The 21,249-nt window shown below is 39.4% G+C and overlaps 1 protein-coding gene across 4 annotated transcripts; it reads right to left on the bottom strand.

Annotated features, from left to right (window-relative positions):
- Window positions 1–13,032: 13,032 nt before the first annotated feature.
- LOC307015790 (uncharacterized protein) lies at window positions 13,033–20,562 on the bottom strand. Of its 4 annotated transcripts, none has more exons than XM_079644625.1 (18): window positions 20,316–20,562; window positions 19,281–19,392; window positions 19,019–19,151; window positions 18,843–18,917; window positions 18,279–18,674; window positions 17,987–18,091; window positions 17,646–17,878; window positions 17,388–17,566; window positions 16,705–16,798; window positions 16,388–16,623; window positions 16,056–16,170; window positions 15,537–15,654; window positions 15,365–15,456; window positions 14,797–14,914; window positions 14,598–14,699; window positions 14,326–14,499; window positions 13,684–13,860; window positions 13,033–13,456 (listed from the first exon to the last, which is right to left on the bottom strand). In XM_079644625.1, the coding sequence occupies exons 2-18, from the start codon at window positions 19,347–19,349 to the stop codon at window positions 13,134–13,136; spliced, it is 2,739 nt and encodes a 912-aa protein (XP_079500751.1). In that variant the 5' UTR covers window positions 19,350–19,392; window positions 20,316–20,562; the 3' UTR covers window positions 13,033–13,133. The 4 variants fall into 4 exon arrangements, with proteins under 4 accessions (XP_079500751.1, XP_079500750.1, XP_079500749.1 ...); XM_079644624.1 differs by having other exon boundaries at window positions 19,281–19,539; XM_079644623.1 differs by lacking the exon at window positions 20,316–20,562 and having other exon boundaries at window positions 19,281–20,254.
- Window positions 20,563–21,249: the final 687 nt, after the last annotated feature.

Raw genomic sequence — 21,249 nt, forward strand, 5'->3', positions numbered from 1 at the left:
CTTTTGTCTTCCCATAACAACATGTCCAAGATGTCCATGTGTCAGGCTAAAACATGTGACAGAACTAGCTAGATTTGGAAAGGTTTTTTGTTGCTAAAGTTAATATTCAAGCCATTTAAGAATAAAAATGCTTACATGACATGTCATTTGTTAAACATTAAGCTGTCTTCGACTCTTTTCTGCTGTAACAAATGTAAATGTCCCCTCTGTGGGACGAATAAAGGTATTCTGATTCTGATTACATTTAACCTGTTGTGGAAACATTTCTTGATGAAATTTATATGAAACAAATGCCATAAATATTGCTGTGACACATGGTGTCACATCGGGACTTTAACCCTAAACATTCACAGTAAACCCGGAGTGAAATATATATGCACAATTAGAAATATGATTATGGTCTGGTCAGTTAATTTAGCTGATTCAATTATATTTAGTTAACATATGCTTTATTCTTCAATTCATAGTATGTTCAAACAAATGCAAACCAAAACATCATCCTTGTTAATTAAGTTATAAATAAGAGTTACTTTACCATTAAAGCCCAGATATTTGACACTAGGGGGGTTACTTGTCAGAAATGTGTCTATTTAGTCTAAATGCAACAAGTCCTCCAACTAATACGACCAAATAGGTCGATTGTTTTCCTCGTTTTCCGACCCATTAATACGACCCAGAGCAGCGTTTTCAATCAACGGGTGCGTCAGCCTGTATACCTTTACGACCCACGGGCGCGTTTTAAATCAACGGGAGGCGGCGTAATGACGTACAACGTCCTCGACAACTTCTGTTAACAACCATCGTTTTTCAGACACGTACACTCTTCAAAAATCACGGCTTTCTGTCGTAGAACAAAACGTGATCCGCCTCTTAAATTTGTGTCGACCACAGACCTTATTTCGAGCTATTTTCCCAAATCCTATGGAGAAATCTCATTGGTTCTGACGCGAGGGAACCGGAAGTGGTCAAATGCTAACTCACCGGGGTTTTGGACTCGTCACTGCATCAGACAACATCCATTTATTTCCCAGACAAGTTAATAAACGTGAGTAGTCAGATATCAAAAGTATATTCATTTTGGGATATGTATTATGTTGTTTTATTTTGTCGTCTAGTACAGTGACTAAGATTACTATGTTTACCTAGGAATAATGATAGCAAAGCTAAATTAGCCAAAAGTAGAATCAGCTAACGTTAACGTGAGCATGGAAGTTATGTGATCCATCGGTTCATGCGGTTGATCCAAATGTTATCAAACGTCACATTCTTTATAACTATATTAAATACTATTTATCTATTAAGTGAAGAGTGACCAGGGGTGTAATACTGCCGGAACACCGCTCCGGCACCTAAAACGGGGATGGTTGTTAGCATCTGGTGCTAGCTAGCTATGATAACGGATAGGCTAAGAGGCTAATGTACCTAATGTAATGTTTACACAGTTAACTTTAGTCTAAGTTATCTCAGTGGGTCTGAAACAGTTTGGTCACCATATATGGAAATACATATTTCCAAGGCACACTTTTATATTATTGTAATGTTCCACAATAGGAGTCGGAAATTCAAGTTCTTAGGTTCAATAGCTCCTTTGGTAGTATACAAATACAGGTTCATAGGTCACAGGTTGCAGGTCGCAGGTTCAACGTCACACAGCACCCTAAAAAAAATCGAATGAATCTAAAACATCGATGAAATCATTACAATTCATACTATTGGACATACAACAAATGCATAAAAAAACAAAACAGTAAATAGTTAAATATGCACAAAGATACATTTAAAAAAAGTATTATTCTTATCATTTTTTTTATTATTGAAATGTATACAGTTAAGTTTCATATGGGTGTTGACAGATGTATCCATAGATTTAGTTAATTTTGCCCTCAAGTGCACAAGATTGATGCATTTAACTTCACGGGGGCCTCCGGACCCCCCTAGAGGACATGAGGTCCACCCCCACTTAAAACATATTCACATGGATAGGATACTAAATACATGTGCACACTTTTTATATAGTAACCTTTGTACCTCAGCAGGAGGGAGTTAGTTTATAAAGGTCCTTCACTGATCACTTAACTATCACGCAGCTGTGTGCAGCATTTACTGTAAGAATCACACATTTATTCAATAATGCAGACTTAATAAATGACCATTCTTTGTTGATTCTGGCTGGAGTGTTAATTGACAGTAGTTACATAAGCTTCAAAACAAGCCACAACTGCGCGTGCACACGTGCAGAACTTATAGAATTAGCAATACACCCCTGCTAATGATGATTTTAGTATTATTTTCTGTGATGATGGAGCATCAACTTTTGGATCAACCAGATATTTACAGATTAGGGTTGTCCATAACAGTCAATTTAAACATGTGACTGACTCTGTATAACATTGTTTTCCTTACTCTTGTGATTTTTGTTCATCCTATCTAAAAGATAAAAAAACATGAGTTCATTGTTTTAACAAGATTTTTCACGATATAATAAAATACATGAATCCTGTAAACATTTGTAGTATAGTATTCTTATTTTTGGTATTCCCTGACATTATCTGTGTTTCTGTTACAGATGCCTACTCAAAAAGTGTGCCAGACATGCAGGCAAAGCATAGGAGTAGCAAGTAAAAAATGCAAACAATGTGGTGCCATCCAACCCTACAAAGAGAAACTCTCCAAGCAAAAAGAAAAGGTTGCACAGGAGTGGAAGGCCACGCAACAGAAAAACCACAGTGTCAACAAAGTGTATGACTCGACACATTTACTGGTAAGCTTTTTTCTCTTGCAGATGTCAGTTATCATAAAAAAGTGTGTAAATAATCCCTGATCTTAATCTTTTTATACAAATTGTTAAATTACTGAATTGATTTATACTTTCCAACAGTCGCCCTCATTTACTTTTTAAAAATAATCCTAATTTCTTAAGTAAGTTTATGTGAGAAGTACAGACTAGTGCACGATTACTGCACTTCATGTAATGTGTTAAGCAAAATTGTTGTCACCGTTGTATTTAAAGCTGTAAAGGCATAACACATTTTTTCGAACTGATGTTAGATAGTGTTTGTACTTGCAAGCACCCAGTTTTAGTAAAACATTATTTCTTAACCAGAAGTAACATAGTTCAGGCCAGTGGTAATTCCTAGAATCAGAGCTTCAATGTACATGTTTTTCTAATTATATCTTACAAAAAAACCTGCATTTTGGTGTTTTATATTTTATTTTGGAACTTCATGGTATGGAAAACACATAATTATGTGACTATGGTTTCCAAAAGTAAAATAAATGAAATATCATATACATTTTTGAATAAATGGTAAAACCAAGAATGTCACAGAATCAAAACCAGCCCATATTAATATAGTGCTTGAAAGACAATCAAGACCTGGAAAGAGTTAGTATTAATAAAGAGGCCCTTAAAAGCACTTTCATTAAGCTTACCAGAGTCTCTGACTTTGAGCCGTGTTCGAACAGTCATTTAAAAATTCCCCTGTAACACCAGCTTTACATCTGAAGTGCTGTTAATGCGGAACTTTGAACCTGAAATGATATAGGTTATAGCTTGCTGACATGTTTCAAAGCTAAATGTAGCTTATTCAGATATCTGAATGTGAGAATTAAATGGACAAATATTAGGCATGCCAGAAACTGACCATGATCAAAATCGGACAGCCCTGGCGAATATTAATTGATTATTCGCCGCCGAATTGAAACTAAGCCAGGAAAAAAAAGAAATACATAAATAATAATAAAAATATATATAAATAAAATCGAATTTTAAAAATAATTTTCGATTATGGAGACTGTAACGAATATTCGAAAAATAGAATAATCGCTGGCATCCCTAACCCATATAAAAATAACTATGCCCATGTAAAAAAAACTCAAAGTGAACCCGAGCTCGATAAACTTCTTTTTTTTTTACAGTTCTTTTTTAGGGGCTCCCCTAAAAGGGGTCTAAAATCACACCTGGTTAATTGTGGGGTGCCTTCCTCAATGTGCACACGTATCACATCAGTGCATTTTTCACTTATGCAAAATAAATGGAGTTATAATGGCTTTAGGTGTGTGAAAATGTTTAGAGATGTTGTGTACATAATATTTCTTGTTTTTTTGTGTCCATTGTGTTCCAGCTTCACAAATGGAAAATGTTAGATCGGCGTCCCATCCTCCTTCTTGCCAAGAGAGGCACAAATGGTTTTTGCCGATTGCGTCTGTCCATGGCAAATCGAGACAGAAGATGGTAACAATGCACTTGTTACCATAAAGAGGATTTACGAAAGCCTAATTAATGGTAAAGTATACAAATCTGCATGCTATATTTCAGCAATTTATCTGTTAACATTTTTTGTAAATTAGTTGCTCAGTTATCTGGTTTTAAATGTAAAAAAATGTGAATCACTGTTTACCAAATAGTACAAATATGTCGTTATGTCTTGTTTTGTCAGTTAAAGGGCCCATGTCATGCTTTTCTGGTTATTACCCGTCCCCTTGTGTGTTATGAAGCTTTTCCTGCATGTAAACGGTCTGCAGAGTCACAAACCCTCAAAGTACACCCTGTAGCGAGTAAAACTCTAACACAGAAAATACCTGTCTATGCTGCTCTTTTTCAATTTTTTTCTTCCTGAGTATAGTGACGTAACGGGCATAGTGACGTACCGGCTCACACACACACACTCACTCAGCCTTATCTTTTCTCAGCCGAGGCTCCGCGGATCTCCTCACGCACACACTCACAGCCTGGCTGTGAGTGTGTGTGTGTGTGTGTGCGCTCAGGCTGAGTTCCTCGCTGTCTCGCAGACCCCACACAGCAACCAGGAAACAACACCAGTAATCCAGCTCACACTGTCTGCTCCTCGAGCCTCAAAGGGCGGAGCAGCGAGCCCCCCAACGTCCCGCCAACACGGCACCCAGACCCCACGCAGCATTCTCATCTGTTTGTCCTTACTGGTGTCATTTCCTGGTTGCTAACAAACGCCATTGTAACACAGAATCACTGATGTTCCGCTGTTTCATTTTTAGCTGTAATTACTCAGATTATAAATGTATATGGCGGATTATACTTGGTCATTTACTCACCATGCGTCTACTTTTTTTTCTTCTCAATAGTGACTTTGGCAGTTGAACCTGAGGGCCCTTGTACCACACAGGCAGAAATGGCCGCAGACCCAGGATCAGACTTGTCTGTACCTCTTACCACCGAGACTGACACTGAGTTCACTCTCTTCCTCACTCCTGTGTCCTCCGGCCTGACTCCTGCTCTCTCCTCCGGGCTGACTCCTCCGGGCTGACTCCTGCTCTCTCCTCCGGGCTGACTCCTGCTCTCTCCTCCGGGCTGACTCCTGCTCTCTCCTCCGGGCTGACTCCTGCTCTCTCCTCCGGCCTGACTCCTGCTCTCTCCTCCGGCCTGACTCCTGCTCTCTCCTCCGGGCTGACTCCTGCTCTCTCCTCCGGGCTGACTCCTGCTCTCTCCTCCGGGCTGACTCCTGCTCTCTCCTCCGGCCTGACTCCTGCTCTCTCCTCCGGGCTGACTCCTGCTCTCTCCTCCGGCCTGACTCCTGCTCTCTCCTCCGGGCTGACTCCTGCTCTCTCCTCCGGGCTGACTCCTGCTCTCTCCTCCGGCCTGACTCCTGCTCTCTCCTCCGGGCTGACTCCTGCTCTCTCCTCCGGGCTGACTCCTGCTCTCTCCTCCGGGCTGACTCCTGCTCTCTCCTCCGGCCTGACTCCTGCTCTCTCCTCCGGGCTGACTCCTGCTCTCTCCTCCGGCCTGACTCCTGCTCTCTCCTCCGGGCTGACTCCTGCTCTCTCCTCCGGGCTGACTCTTGCTCTCTCCTCCGGGCTGACTCCTGCTCTCTCCTCCGGCCTGACTCCTGCTCTCTCCTCCGGGCTGACTCCTGCTCTCCTCCGGGCTGACTCCTGCGCTCTCCTCCGGGCTGACTCCTGCTCTCTCCTCCGGCCTGACTCCTGCTCTCTCCTCCGGGCTGACTCCTGCTCTCTCCTCCGGCCTGACTCCTGCCCTCTCCTCCGGCCTGACTCCTGCCCTCTCCTCCGGGCTGACTCCTGCTCTCTCCTCCGGGCTGACTCCTGCTCTCTCCTCAGTGTCTTCCTCACAGAAAAGAAGACCAACGAGGAATAAAGTGGCAATTAATGGTATGTGCGGGTTAATTAGTAATTATCTTATTTACATCGACTGAAACTGTGTTTGATTTTGCACATTGAATTAGTTAAAGAGAGAGAAAACAATCATCGGTACAATTAGAATACACCACCTTTTGTTTTGTTTAAGACTTTGCAGTATCAAAAGTCTCAGTGCCATTTTGAACAGTTTAATTGAGCACAATGTGATGTTAGGCAATGTTTAGGAGGTTATTGCTGAACTTCGACTTATTACCATCTTTTAATTCCTTGCAGAATGTCCCATTCATCAAGGGTCAGACACTTTCCCCTACAAAAAACTACTGAGGGAACGAATCAGGGAGGTTTGTTTAGAAAATATTTTTAAATAAATAAACAATGACAATAATGTTTCCGTGGAACCAAGTCTTATCTTATTGGATTTTCGTATACTTTGTTTAAAAGGAGTGTTTCAGTCTTAAGCATGACTGCTAATGTAAATATTGAAATTACAGTAACAATAATTTATTATTAATTTAAGGTTGAGGTACTTGTGTAATGCTTCATGTCGCATTAATGCATCATGTCCAGCCATTTATTTATATATTACATTTTTTCTTGTAATCCTTTGTAGGTGAATTCCTATTCTTGGCAGTACAAATATTTTTTTAAATAATAATAGTATTCCAAAATATTAAACTGATGGGGAAAATGCTATTGACTATGTTACAGTCCTTCATATGTTTGAGTTAATCGTACCTACTATTATTTCAAATTATCATTTGATTTCACTGGACTTTTTGTATTTACATGTATGACATTTGAAAAAAATGAAGTTTACCTAAAATCTGTGTTTCTTTACTCAGGGCCATACCGAGGTGTTGGTGCAGTGGCAGTCTTGCTCTGGATGGTATGTATCTAATCTGAAGTTTCCTTCAGTGTAGCTGATGGGTCTGGCAGAACAGGGGCCACAAAGTAGTCTTACCAACCAACTTCATCAACCCTGAGATCACTAACTTAAACATTTTGGGTTCCTCAGCAGTAAATTGAATTTAGTTGATCACATGGGGGTGGGGAGCCATGTCATCAATGGCTCTATCAGACGTTTGCGCCATAAAGTAAGACATCCAAGTTCTCTGCCCTTCGTCATTCAGACATCGCGCCCTAGAAACGCTGTCTGATTGTAACACATAAGCAGGGAAGTAGCCTACATTGAAATAGAAATTAAAATATACAATAGAGTTTATCATTGATCAATATCACTAAAGGTTAAATGATTGATATGTGAGGCTGGATGGTATTTGATCTCTTTTGTAATTACTGACTTGTTACATTTGTTCTTAACAATTATACTATAAGTATAGTTAGTAGTAGTAAGTAGTATTATTTCTGTGTGCAGTCTTGCAGGCAGTTGTCTAAGTTTAGTGCTGTATGTTTGGGCATTGATAAGACAGCAAATTCAAAGAATTGGTCAAATGAAACATTGACTTTGAAATAAAAAATGTACCTTGTATTATATATGATGTACGTGTTATATATAAATATATACATTATACTGCACTTTCATCATGATATTTTTGAGTGACTTAGTATATCTTCTCATTTGAAATAGCATTGTCAACATACTGTAGAACTACATATTCCAAAAAGTAATACTTTTTGCTGTGTCAGTATTGTCATACTGATATTCTGTACAAACTGTGAAGTCCATTGAGACAAATGTAACATTTGTGATATTGGGCTATATAAATAAACATTGATTGATTGATTGATTGATTGATTGACTGTTTCTGTTTTACAGTGGGGCGAAGTGGAAAAATTCCTGGGAGCCAAAGGAAAACTTTTCCAGTTAAATATGGCTGACTTTTTTTTTTCTATTTTGGAGTAATAAAATACATATAAAAAAACATCTATGTAAGTGTTGTGCCTATTTGTGTTCTTATGTTATCAGTGAGCTGAAGCCAAGACAAATACAAATATGTTTTAAGTGTATCCATACAAACTCATTCTCTAAAACTGTCATGATTGGTCTGTTGTGAATGACACCCATGAGGAAAAAGGTCCTATACATTATATCACATCGGCAGGGCTGTGATGTGATGAGGCCCTCGCGAGCGTCGACGGGGGAGTGGTGTGTAAACCCTGGACACACCAAGCCGATTACAGCTAGTGGAGCCTCGCAGCAGAAACTGTGGCGCGCTCAATTGCGCCGCATTTGCGCATCAGATGAGGCTCCCTCCACAAGATGAGGGCGAGAGGCAGACGCAGTCTGTGTGATCGGCGTGTATGGAGGGGCGGGCCTGCACATCGGCATATCACAGACTGGTGCATACATTGTACAGGCGGCAATTTGAAATGGAACGCAGCCCACACACGGCAGACAAACCCAAACACTTTTGGAACACGCCACCTCCAGACACATTAACATGCACTCCCCTAACTTTCCCCTAATCTGACATTGTATTTCATTCCATAACATATAAATATACTGTTCACCCATGTGAAACACACACACTGAAACCAAAATAATTTACAAACATGTGAAAATCTTTCATATGCGATGGAAACTTCTGAAGCAATGGAAACAGGAGTCAGAGAGACACGAGGAGAGCAGGAACTTTGATGGCAAACTGATGGTTTATTCACAAGACATGTTGTGTGCCACGAATTGACACAAAAGATGCCAAACCAATTCTGAAGATCTCTACCCCAGACCCATATTTAGCTAGTTCTGAGAGAAGAATCAACATTGTGCATAACAAGATAAAACCAACACCTCTATCAGCTGACGCCAATAGGCAGGAACAGGGAGACAAAACACTGAGAGCACAGTAGCCAAGGCTACAGGTGCCTGTGCTCAGTCAGGACAAGACCTGGGGGGTATTCCACGAAACTGGTTCAACCTAACCTGGATATGTTTGAGTTAGCCGGTTGGCCTAATCCAAAACATACGCCCTCTCGCTAAACGGCACTACGACACGGGTTATCAAGTGGATCGCTCAAGCCAGCCGTGCCTATCTAGTTAGGTGCGCGTTCACATAAAAGGGGTAGTATTTGGAGCATTCGACCAATCACAAACATGGAGAAGCGTACTGACAGCGCAGCGCGTATACTTCCTGAATGAAAAGTCAACTATATAATTAGACAAATATGAAGACTTTAAACATCCATGACTCAAACACTTTATCCAGGATAAAAGCCACATAGCTGCACCTGCAAGGTGAACACAGCTGGTAAAAGAAAAAGTGTTTGAATGCGTACATTAACAGGTTTATGATATGCCCCGTCTAAGACACGATCTGACTTTAATTACATTTGACTCGAGTGTTTCGTAATGTGTTGCTTAAAATAATACTTCTGCATACAGTATGTGACACTGTAAGTGTTGCACGGCCAGATACGGCTCAGCTGACTCAGATAAGGAGATATATGATACATTATGATGTGATGCCGCGGACTGTACTGTTACTTTGATCCAGTTACTTATGTTGTGGCAGATATTTAATTAAGCTTTCTTAACGCTAATGTTATAATAGTCAGATTGCTCTGAAGATGGGAGGTGATATTCTATTAATGTTCACATTCACACGTGAACACGTTTGGTTCTATGCAAACTCAGTAATATCCATTGTGATACAGTTATAAGGCCTTCACAAGAGACTGTCAGTGGAGATTAAAGGGGATCAGGAGCTCACGTCTTCTCAGAGTCCTTGGTATCTGGCTTGATGATTGTCTCACATTTCTAAACTTCATGTCAATAACCTGCTTAAAAAGCTGAGGGTTAGGCTAGGTTTCTTCTACAGGAACAAGTCCTGTTTCTCTGCTTGAGGCCAGGAAAAGGCTAGTCACTGTGACCTTTTGACCTGTGCTGGACTATGGTGATTTGATCTATATGAATGCACCTGCCAATTGCCTGGTCAAGTTAGATGCTGCGTATCACAGTGCACTGAGATTTGTGACAAACTGTAAAGCATTAACCCATCACTGTACCCTGTATGCAAGGGCTGGTTTGCTTTCACTAACTGTACGGAGGCTCAGTCACTGGTACATTTTTATATACAAAGCCATGTTAGGGAAACTTCCATCTTATATCTGCTCCCTGATCTCACGGAAAATTGTAAGTGGCTACTGCCTGAGATCGAATGCTGTGGTTTTATTAAATGTGCCAACTGCTAGGACTGTCTTAGGGAAGACAGCTTTTAGATGCGCAGCTCCTCTGTCTTGGAATAGTCTGCAAATTAAATGGAAACTGAGCAATCTGGTGCCACTAAATGTTTTTAAAGCTCGGTTGGATGCTACTCAATCGGAAGCTATTGGTACCTGTTTATGTGGATAGTTATGTAAATGGTGCTGTATGATGTCCTTTTGTTGTTCTGTTTATGTTTTTATGTTTCGTGTGGAACCTACTTGAGCAGGTCTCCCTTGAAAAAGAAATCAATGATCTCAATGGGATACACCTGTATAAATAAAGGTTTGAAATTAAATGAAATGAGAGTCATCATCATCATGTTCTCTCTGCTGCTGCTGCTGCTGGCAGCTGGAAGTGAGTCAACACTTATTATACTGCTGTTTAACAGGATAATCTGTCATATAACTTTTTTTTGTATTTGTACAGGTGTGAAGTGTGAACAGTTGACAAAGCCAGCTTCTGTGACTGTGCAGCCAGGTCAACGTCTGACCATCACCTGTCAGGTCTCTTATTCTGTTAGTTAATAATAATAATAAAATTCAATAACATGCTTTAACCACTAGGTGCCCGTTTATCAGCTGTGCACCGTTATGGTGTAAATACTGCCTATCTACCAATTGGATCCAATATAAAAGTCAGCCGAATTACTGTTGATATTGCAAGGAGACATATTGTGTGAAAATAAATCTAAGATGTTGTTAAATGGCTGATATATTTGTGATCCACGTCACTTTTTCAGTTTTGGCGGCAGTTCTTCCTGTTTGTATAGAAGTCTTCTCATCAGGGCTCTATAAATAGATAACTACGGCAGATATGTAATATGTAATGCAGCCGAACCATGTATTACAATGCCGTTATGTGATTAGCTCCAAAGAGAAAAGCAAGCAAACTCGGAATAAAGTATTATTATTATTTTTTAAAATGTTTTCGGATTTCACATCGCATAAACACCATTTCCCAACGTGCATTGCGGCTAAACCATGAATCACCGAGCTGAGGATCTTGGTTATGGCTAGAAAGGATCCGTCTTGTGTAAAACTCTCGCGAGAGTTCGGCTGAATGTCACGTGGCTGAATGTTTACGTTTGGCAGGCAGCCTTTCAGTTAGGATCGTTAACATCAGTTGGCCACAGCAAATGATGGTGAGAAGCTAAACTATCTATTAATTATGTCAATGACAGGGAGTGTGATCGTTGAAAAGCGGTCTTGCTGGTGTTCAAAGAAGAATGACAACACTGTAGATCACCAACACTATGGTTTATTTTTTATTCACAGGCAAGTCAACGTTGTCGCAGTAAAAGTCCCAAGATAGCTCCTGGTGCAATAAAATGTTCCCTTGCAGTGTTTTACTATTATGTCTGATGTTTCTCTATTAATATTGCTGCTGCATTAATGTGTATGTTGCATCATGTTACTGCTGTAGATGTGTTTCCGAGCCGCTCCGATTACAACGAGAGTTACAACGAGAACGTGACGTCATATTTACAATAGAAGGATCCTTTCTAGCCATAACCGAGGATCTTGCCTACGTCTGTTTCCGGTATTGTTTTTGACGGATGTATTTTGTTATACACACATTCCTTCACATTTAAATTAAAATGTACATTAAAATATTTCATGAGGCTTTCTAAAATGTTTTAAAATATAACTACGGTTCGAGTTGAAGAGTTTATAAATTAACATGAACCGAAGCTGTTGCCTGGTAACGCAATCGTGCAACGTCACGTCCGTTAATTCCACATCCACACACATCGATTTAATAAATGAATATAGCCTTTGTATCTGCTAAAAGAGGTGCCGACCAGCTGGGGCAACAGAAAATTGGCGAAATTGAGTGTGACTATTACAAATGAAATCATTATTATATTAATATTGATAATAATAACAACCGACCGTCGGGGTAGCATTTGCTTGGCATTTCCGGGTATATCTCCACTGGTTGGGCCACGTTAACAATACTGTGTAATTGTCACGTTTGAAGGGACGAAATCGTGACAGCTTCACGTCTCCCATCATGGTAAATCGTCACATGTTCACGTCTTGCCGTGATACCGGGTTGTGCTGACCATGTCCATGCCTTTATGACAACAGTGTACCAATCTTCTGATGGCTACTTCCAGCAGGATAACTCACCGTGTCACAAAGCTCAAATATTCTCCAACTGGTTTCTTGAACATGACAATGAATTTTACTCAAATGTCACAGTCCACAGTCATCAGATCCAAATCCTACAGTGCACCATTGGGATATGGTGAACGAGAGATTTGCGTCATGGATGTGCAGCCGACAAATCTGCAGCAACTGTGTGATGCGATCAGGTCAATATTGAGTGAAATCTCTGAGGAATGCTTCCAGTACCTTGTTTAATCTATGCCATGAAGACTTAACGCAGTTCTGAAAGCAGATGGGGGTCCAACCCATCCTAGCAAGGTGTACCTAATTAAGTGGCTCGTGAGTGTATTACTTAGCTCAATTTGTATTGTTAGTGTGTGTCTGTAGGAGTAAAGTCTAGACACATTCTTTGGATGTAAGCATTGGCTAATTAAACAGATCATGATTAAATGACATGATGATAATAAGGGTGATCACCAAAACCTTATACCAGGGGTGGGGAACCTCTGGCCCTCGAGGTAACTCGGATCTGAAGGTGACTGATAACTGCTAATGGCATTTACTTGAATACCAGACATAGTAAATGCAAAGCAGGATCATATAAAAAAAAAGGTAATAAACAAGCCATTCAATCGTAATACTCGTTTTAATACGTTGACATGCATACAACACAATAGACTTGTTAAGTCCTGTTCGTTGTCCTGTTTGTTGTCCTTATCACCGTCCTGTTAGTTTTCCTCATCACCGTCCTCATCACCGTCTTGTTCGTTGTCCTCATCACCGTCCTCATCACCGTCTTGTTCGTTGTCCTCATCACCGTCCTCATCACCGTCTTGTTCGTTGTCCTCACCACCGTCCTCATCACCGTCCTGTTCGTCGTCCTCATTACCGTCTTCAATGTCTTCCTCCATCATGAGAAAAGACGAGTCCGAGCCAATACAGCTGTAGGTGCTGGTGACTCTGCTCAGTTTCTGCTCCAGAAGATATTGATGGTGTAAAATACAGCAGTGCAGTCCCCTGTATCCCTCTTCTGTTATATCGCTTGGAGAAACTAAAATAAAAAGACAAAATGACAGTCTATGTAAGGCAACTTTTAGTTAGCATTGATGTTGGTTCCATATAAGCAATTTGAATGTTTAACTCCGAGGCTGTATATTAGCTAAAAAGATTTGTGATTCAGAAAAAATGCAATCATTACAGATGCTATTCAGTGATAGACATTTGACACTGGGAGGGGGGCAGTGGCAAATGTTATAAATCGGTATTTGTGGAACATACTTTGGTTTCTGATGTCGTCTTTTGTCTGATGAAGGAGGCGGTCCAGTTTGTCCAGTGCCTGCCTCAGATTTTGACAATGCTGGGTCATCTCCTTCACAATGATGACTTTCTCCTCTTCCATACGCCTGACCAGCATAACCTGGTCAAAAAGTCGCCTCTTTGTGCGCAGGTTCACCACTATAATGGAAAAAACACAAAATATAACAACCACAATGGTAAGGCTAATAAAACAAATAATATCAGTTTGTATTCAATCTTTTTTAATTAAATTGACCAAAACCTTAAAATCTGGTAAAAAAAAATTCAACCTCGCCGCTTGCTGAATTTTTTCAATTCTGTCTATGTTGGCAGAATTACATTCAGTATGTCTTGAGATTCAACATTAGTATGCAGTTCAGGGTGGTCAGGAAGGGTTTTACTGTTTCCATAGATATGCCTGTCCCAGTGAGACTAGACTATTAAGACTTGATAGGGCAACATCATACAGACCTTTCAATATAATTATTTTAAAATGATTTGTTGTGATCATGATGATTTGTGACACCTATGTTGATAGCTCTGTGTTACATTGGTGATTGTATTCTAGTACTTCAACTGAATTTATGGAATATCTAGGGCAAACAAAAACAAGTTGTTTCTTACCATCTCCTTGCGCCTCCCAGGGCAGAATGACATCCTCAGACAGACCGCATGCTGCTTCTGTGTCAATTTTCTCTGAACAGGCATCAATGGTGTTGTACTGCAGTATCCTCTCTCTGAGTTTCTTCTTGAGCTCTGTCAGTCTTCTCCGTTTGCGTTGCCTTGTTTGGTTGCTGTCTGTAAAGTAAAACAAAATACAAATAAACTAATATTAATAATACAAACAACAACAACAAGAAACAAATATTGTTTCTAGATAACGTAATAATAAATACCATTTTGTCGATAGAGGTCGTGTTTCTTTCTTCGGAGGGAATAAATAATTTCATCTATTTCTCTCTGGAGCTCCTCTTGGCTACTCTGGGCTCCATGTTTCTCTTGAAAACAGAAACAACAAGGTGTAATCATAAAACATGAAGCCAAATGTTTGGAAATATGGAACCAAATCTATACCACAGTGATCATATAACATACCAGTGGCTGCCCATTGCTTGACCTCCAACACCCACTGCTCCGTGTCCTCCAGGGAGATGTTCAGCTCTTGCTTGAGACTCTCAAGATTGTCCACTTCAGTTTGTGCTCTCTGTGTAGTCTGGTTAGAATGTTTAAAAGGAAAAAGTGAATATGCGTTCCAGTTGGTTGAGAAGGTTGTTTTTTACTGAATTCCTTTATGCACATTAACTGACCAGACAACAACATGAAATGCTAAACACCTTCTCTTCAAGGTTGGCAAGTATCACCTTAGTTTCCCTTTTTTTTCAAGATCAAGCAGGATTAACATTATTATTATTATTATTATTATTATTATTATTATTATTATTATCCAGAAATTCAGATGAATCAACCTATAGTGCTTTATTAAAAACAAACAGAACAGAGACTCTCTTGGCAGAACAGTGTGCCATGGCAGCACCATCATAATGAAATGATTGCAGAATACATTCAATTCAACAACATGTAGCTAAGGATGGTGTTAAATTACTACAACAACAAACTCGGATAGTCTTAATATACATTTTGAAATGCAGCATGGACGTCTTACTTTGACAAATCTCTTTGAGAGTGTCTTGTGGAGATTCTCCACCTTCCTGTGGTTCCATTGCATAGCCAGCACGGTTATCATATCTGCTCTAGCTGTAAACACAAAAACATGAACATTCATATGAGCTTTACAATGTGGCACTACTTAAAACTATTTGTTTTCCTCTACCAACCTGATTTGGTCATGTATTTTGTTGTCAGAGCTGCCCTTGAGAGGAAGCTGTTAACCTGTTCCACTTCCTCGCCGACAGTATTTCCAGCACCTTCCTGGCTTCTGCCACCCCACTTCACCTGCTCAGAATCATAAACAATGAGATCTAGCTATTTAGTTCAATATTATAATTTCTTGTACTGTACATCTTTAGTTATCATCAGTGTCAGGAGCAATTTCAGAAAGTTAAAATGTTCTGATATTGAATTATGCTTTGAACTACAATGTCACAACTGCAGTTATTTGAAGCTCTATTCATTCATTATTTCTACAGTGCGGATATATTTACTAAAATAAACATAATGGGTTTTGGAAGCCTATCCTTGTGACAGTCTGTTTTGTAACAATTTTGTCAACATTTGTAACTATTACAATTATTCCACAGGCTTGAATAGAATATACTACATGATATTCTTATGTGCACTACAATTTCTAAAACATTTGAATCTAGTGACACAAATGTTTAACTTGCATACTGTACCTCGCATTTGCCTGTGTGGGCCTTGGCGTGCATTACAGAGAGAAAAGGTTTCATCTCTGTAAGTGGTTGGAGCTCAGGCAACTTTGCTGCCATCTTCTCCAAATAAGGCCAGTACCTGTAATGACAAAATCAATTAGCTTTTCCAGTTGCATGATGGCATAATAGTAAAAAGATAAACCAGGTCCTTAAAATTACCAGTACAATCCTTGTAACCAACATCAGCATTTATCCAAATGAATGTTTTTTTTGCTTTACATCTACTGGATGTGCAAGAATTAAATAGATAACACGTTTCCCACAAACACTTCCAATTTTGCAATAGTTATAACTACCTGCAGGCAACATCCATACAAAAGAATGTTGCATTCGCAACTTCAGCCAGCTCCTTCTGCAGGAACATTGGGTAGGCATATATTTCACCACGGTAGTGATTTAGGCCTTGTAGTAAGATGCCATGTCTGCACACAGCTATTTGCAGTCCTTCCTCATCCACCTTGGCCCTGGACTTGTGTGAGGTTTCTCTGCAAGCTGTGAATGTTGCCGGTCCACAAACATCACGACCACTTTTCTGAAATAGACACAATCTGTTACATTTAACCCTGTGCTAAGAAAAATAAATAAAGGGTTAAGGGATTGAATAGATTCTTACAATCGTCATCTGGCTCCTGATTTTGTCGACAAAGGCAGACACTTTACTGTCCTGGGCAATGAACAGTCCATCAAATAGAGACGGTTCATCTGTCCTGCGAAATTCGAGAAAGACATTGTAAGCAACATTATCATACATACATAAGTTTGATTGTGTCCTCTATTTAATGTGGCCAATTTGCTTTTGCCATAACATTTTCATAAATGTGGAAAAGGTCTTTGTGAATTTGATCTGTAATTCTGTGTAAAGTCTTTTGCCACCATTATTTAACATTAGTGAAAAGTTTACTGACTTCTTGTAAAAAGGTAAAAATAAAAGTACATCCTTTATATTGATGGGCATGGAATAGGGCAGAGGAAGGCATAGAAAAAGGTTCCTGGGCAATTTAATACATTTTTCATGAAGCGATTATATCCAAAACTGGTTCTTAGCTCCAACATATCCAACTAACGTCAACCATTTAACATTTTAAAGTTGAGTTAACTTTACAGGCGTCATATATAATATTTTTTATGAATTGGATTTATATAATTATGTGTAATTTCAAACCAACTATTGTTTTCTGATGGTCTACAAACTTTGGAAAAAGAAATTGCAGAGTTGGGGAAAGTTAGACATTTCAGCAAAGACATTCAGCTTAGTCAATAAAACAACAACTAAAATGAGAATATGATTTCACTGACCCTCTGGACTTCTTGAAGCGATAATGCTTTCTATTGCCATCTACAGCAATAGCCAGCATGTCAGGTGTGCATGCTGGGCATTTAAAGGGCTCCACCAGGCATAGATCTTCTTGTCTGTAATTACAGAAGGCAAACTCCCGAAAGACTCTGTGGAAGATATCGCTACAGATTCTGCCTGTCTGGAAAAAAGAATGGTATTCATTTGGTTAATTAAAAGTTTGGTATTCAAAAATCTTGAAAACCACATTTTATTCTTACCCTTCCTGTGGAAAACGATCGATGTTCAAGCATTTTTATAAATACTTGCTGGGATAATGCTGGGCTGGCCAATTTCATTTGCTCGAATGATGTGAACACATCAAAGTTAAAAATAATTTTGCAGCTGTCGGTTGCTGGCCAGTATTTGTATCCCAGCAAGTCACCTATGCTCGGGGACCATTTGGCGGAACAAATTGGGCAGCACACAGAAGGCAGACGAACGTTGTATGGACCTGAGAAAAAATATAAATGTGCAATTTGACAGCTATCTATGCAATGTAGGACAAAAGTATAATAGTAATCCTGTATTTCTGCTTGATCGTCTTCTGGTGGCAACAAACCATTGATAGTCACCAACACGGTCTGCTTTCCTGGGATGATGGTGAAATCTTGGCTTGGACCACAGAAGCAGATTTGGGATGGCGGAGGAATTGGAAGCAGACACACTGCAGCAAAGACAATTTCAGAGATTCATATGCATGTTAGGACATGTTAGGAAATGTAGTCAATACAAATTAAGACATTTTAACTGTTAAAGCAAACTTCCGACATGGTGAAAATGATGCCGCTGTATATGTAGTGCACATTAGGAAACCATGGTAAGGGAATATGTAATACCTTATTTGAACCCACCTTGTTCACAGAGTCCATATTGGCCACTTTCATCCACAACCACTAAGGATGTGGGAGGAATAGGTCTGTAAAACCCATCAAACATGGCTTCCCTGTCATGGAAGACATGTTTACCATGGATAATAGGGTCACATGCCGGACAAAGAAAGGGAGTTCCTGGTGGAACACAGTCCAAGCACCGGACCACAGCATCAGCAGTTTTGCATTGGAGACAGGAACGTGTAGTGACAATCTCTGCAGCCAATTTCAAATTAAGGAGCTCTGGCATTGCAGCTCTGAATTTTTGTTCACGTTTCAACTGTCTTTGGGTCCATGTTGATGCAGTGGGTGTTTCTTCTGATGATGCAGGGACAGTGAGAGAACCCAACAGGTTTCTCAGTGTCTGAAGATGTTGATCTAAAATAACAAAATATAAAACAAATCATGGAATTTAGTTTAATTTAAAAAAGATATTCCATACATGGCTTTTCACTTTACAATGTATCATGAACAAAGCTATTACATACTACAAACAATTACCTACATTTCAAGTTGAAGGATAATTTAAGAATTCATTGTGCATACCAAGACTTGGGACCTGTAGAGGAATCTCATGTGTCTCCTCGACCTCTGGGGACTTCTGAGAGCTGGAAGGTTTAACTGCATAAAACAAAGTACGAATTTATGGGAAACATTATTGAGGACCGACCAACGATATTAAAACTTAATGAAACACTAGAACTAGATTATATTTTACAGACCAGATCGATTCTTATTCCAATGTTGGGCTATAATGTTCCCATCCAGGTCCCTCTTCCTCCAGGAAACATTTGATCCTTGCGTTATTTTCTTTGGTATCTTCTGTATCTTCGGTTTCTTTGGTTTCTTTGGTATCTTAATATATAAATATATAAAAGAGATTATATATTTCCCTTAATTGTTGCACACACATCTTTGTAATGTGTGTGTCTGTTATCATTTGAGTAAATGTTATAATACATTTTTGGATAATGTTGTACTTGCCTTATTTGCCAACTCATCTGCGAGGGCATTCCCTATCTCTAGCCATTCATTCAGTTGCTTGGATGCCATTTTTAAGTGAGGATAAAAAGGGCAACAACAAACAAAGGATGAACTGACATACAGGGAGGGAGAAAAACAAAACAAAAGACAAGAAAACGAGAGGGGTGAAAGAGAGTAGGAAGAGGAATATGGCTCTGAAAAGAACCGTTGATTTTTTTATGATAATAGGCTACTTCATATAATTGAATTGATAGATGACCTGAAAAAAACCAAACAGATGAACTCAGATTAGCTGTGCTACCATGTAATTTAATTGTTGCTTCATAAATAAGCATTCGCCAAAATAAAACTACAGGCACCAAAATCAATCAAGTCCCAGGTAAATCAGTAATTACAGGGAAATATATTTCTCTTTTTAACTAGATGTGATGCTTTCACAAAACTTAAGTTGAATTAGCGAATGTTTAAAGTAGTAAAACAACTATGACCTGATGATATTCAAGTGTTGAACTTACCCTAACTATCATTAATGCAACATGTTAGGTGACATTTCGAAGAAAGAAAAAGTGTGTGCATTATAAAAAGCGCCATGTAAATGTCAACTATTATTATTATTATTATTAAAGTGCCATTTCCTTTCGCATTGTTTACGTTCATATCATGTCCTGGTCTGGTTAGCTGAATATACATACTTTTGCCATTGTTATGTGTTATGTCACGTGCTACCAAGGGTTTTGTTTTTAGGCAAGATTTTAGCTCCTTTTGTGCGAAGGAGAAAACTCTCCCTACAACTTGTTGTAGACGAACCTTCTTATATTGCAATACATATCCGTTAGCGCATATAAGCTAAGCGCTAAGCGCTAACCTTTACAGCCATGCTATTGCTAACAACATGCATTCGCCTATACTGCCTATGCCACGGGCCAGCCCTAAAACGTAAAACTGAAATATCGTGGTTAAACATGCTTAGTAGAAAAACGACAGAATTAATTAAAAGCGTAAACAAATCAAATGAAATACAGAAATCAGATTTACCACTTGTAAAGCTCTGACGCTCTTTAACAATCCTTCTTCTTCTTCATCTTCTTCTTCATCTTCATCTTCTTGGCTCGTCGCACTTTTATTGATGCGCAAGGTTAAAGTTCACGGGATTACGATCGTGACAAAACGTGACAAAAGGTTGTAATAAACTGCTGCTAGAAATGAATAATGGGAAAGCTACGTGGCTATGGGTCGTAATATCGTGATCAACACTGCTTAAACAATCGACCTATTTGGTCGTTTTTTGTAGGAGGACAGGCTGTCTAAATGACGTTCCCCTTAATTTCCCCAAAAGTAGAAATGGGTCCGCCGGGTTCTTATGGGTTAAACGTATAGGCTTAAAGGCATAATAGAACTACCGTATTATATGTATTCAACTTGTGCCCCGCTGGACTTACTTTTCTGTGGTTTTACGTGACTGTGACATATCAGTATAGCCACGTAAGATAGTTTGTGTGTTTAATTCCCATGCATCAAGGTTATTTTCATGTATGTAATTGTTTTTCCTGCACAGTGTAGAGTCTTGTTGTGATGAGAGGGATACAGGTATTTCATAAAATAAACGTGCTCCCCGGAGGTTAGCTACAGAATTGATATCACAATTTAATCGAAGCTGATCACAAGTTGTCATGACTGATCCAGTCATCTCGATGAGCGTTCGGGCTGTGAATAAACAACTTGTGTTTTACTTTTAGGCTGTCTGAAGGTATGGACAGCTATCAAAGCTACTATACATCACATTAAGAACGATGAACAAATGAAAGTCGGACACAAATATATAATTTAAATGATTTATTGAAGTTTGCAATGTTTTGAACAGGCATCCACACAGTCACCTACTTTGTAATGTTCGATACCTCCCTGTAAGCATCACGATATCGGCCTCTCACCCACAACCTCACATACGAGTACTGAATGTGCAGCAAAG

This window comes from Notothenia rossii (genome assembly GCF_949606895.1).
Source record: "Notothenia rossii genome assembly, chromosome: 8".
NCBI classification, from domain to species: Eukaryota; Metazoa; Chordata; class Actinopteri; order Perciformes; family Nototheniidae; genus Notothenia; species Notothenia rossii.

Excerpts from the sequence above, each read along its gene's own strand:
- LOC307015790 (XM_079644625.1), bottom strand. The coding sequence starts at position 19,349 with ATGGCATCCAAGCAACTGAATGAATGGCTAGAGATAGGGAATGCCCTC. Across the intron at positions 18,918-19,018 it reads TTGGAATAAGAATCGATCTG|TTAAACCTTCCAGCTCTCAG; the intron begins GTCTGTAAAATA and ends TGTTTTATGCAG. Across the intron at positions 16,799-17,387 it reads CGCTTCAAGAAGTCCAGAGG|GACAGATGAACCGTCTCTAT; the intron begins GTCAGTGAAATC and ends CGAATTTCGCAG.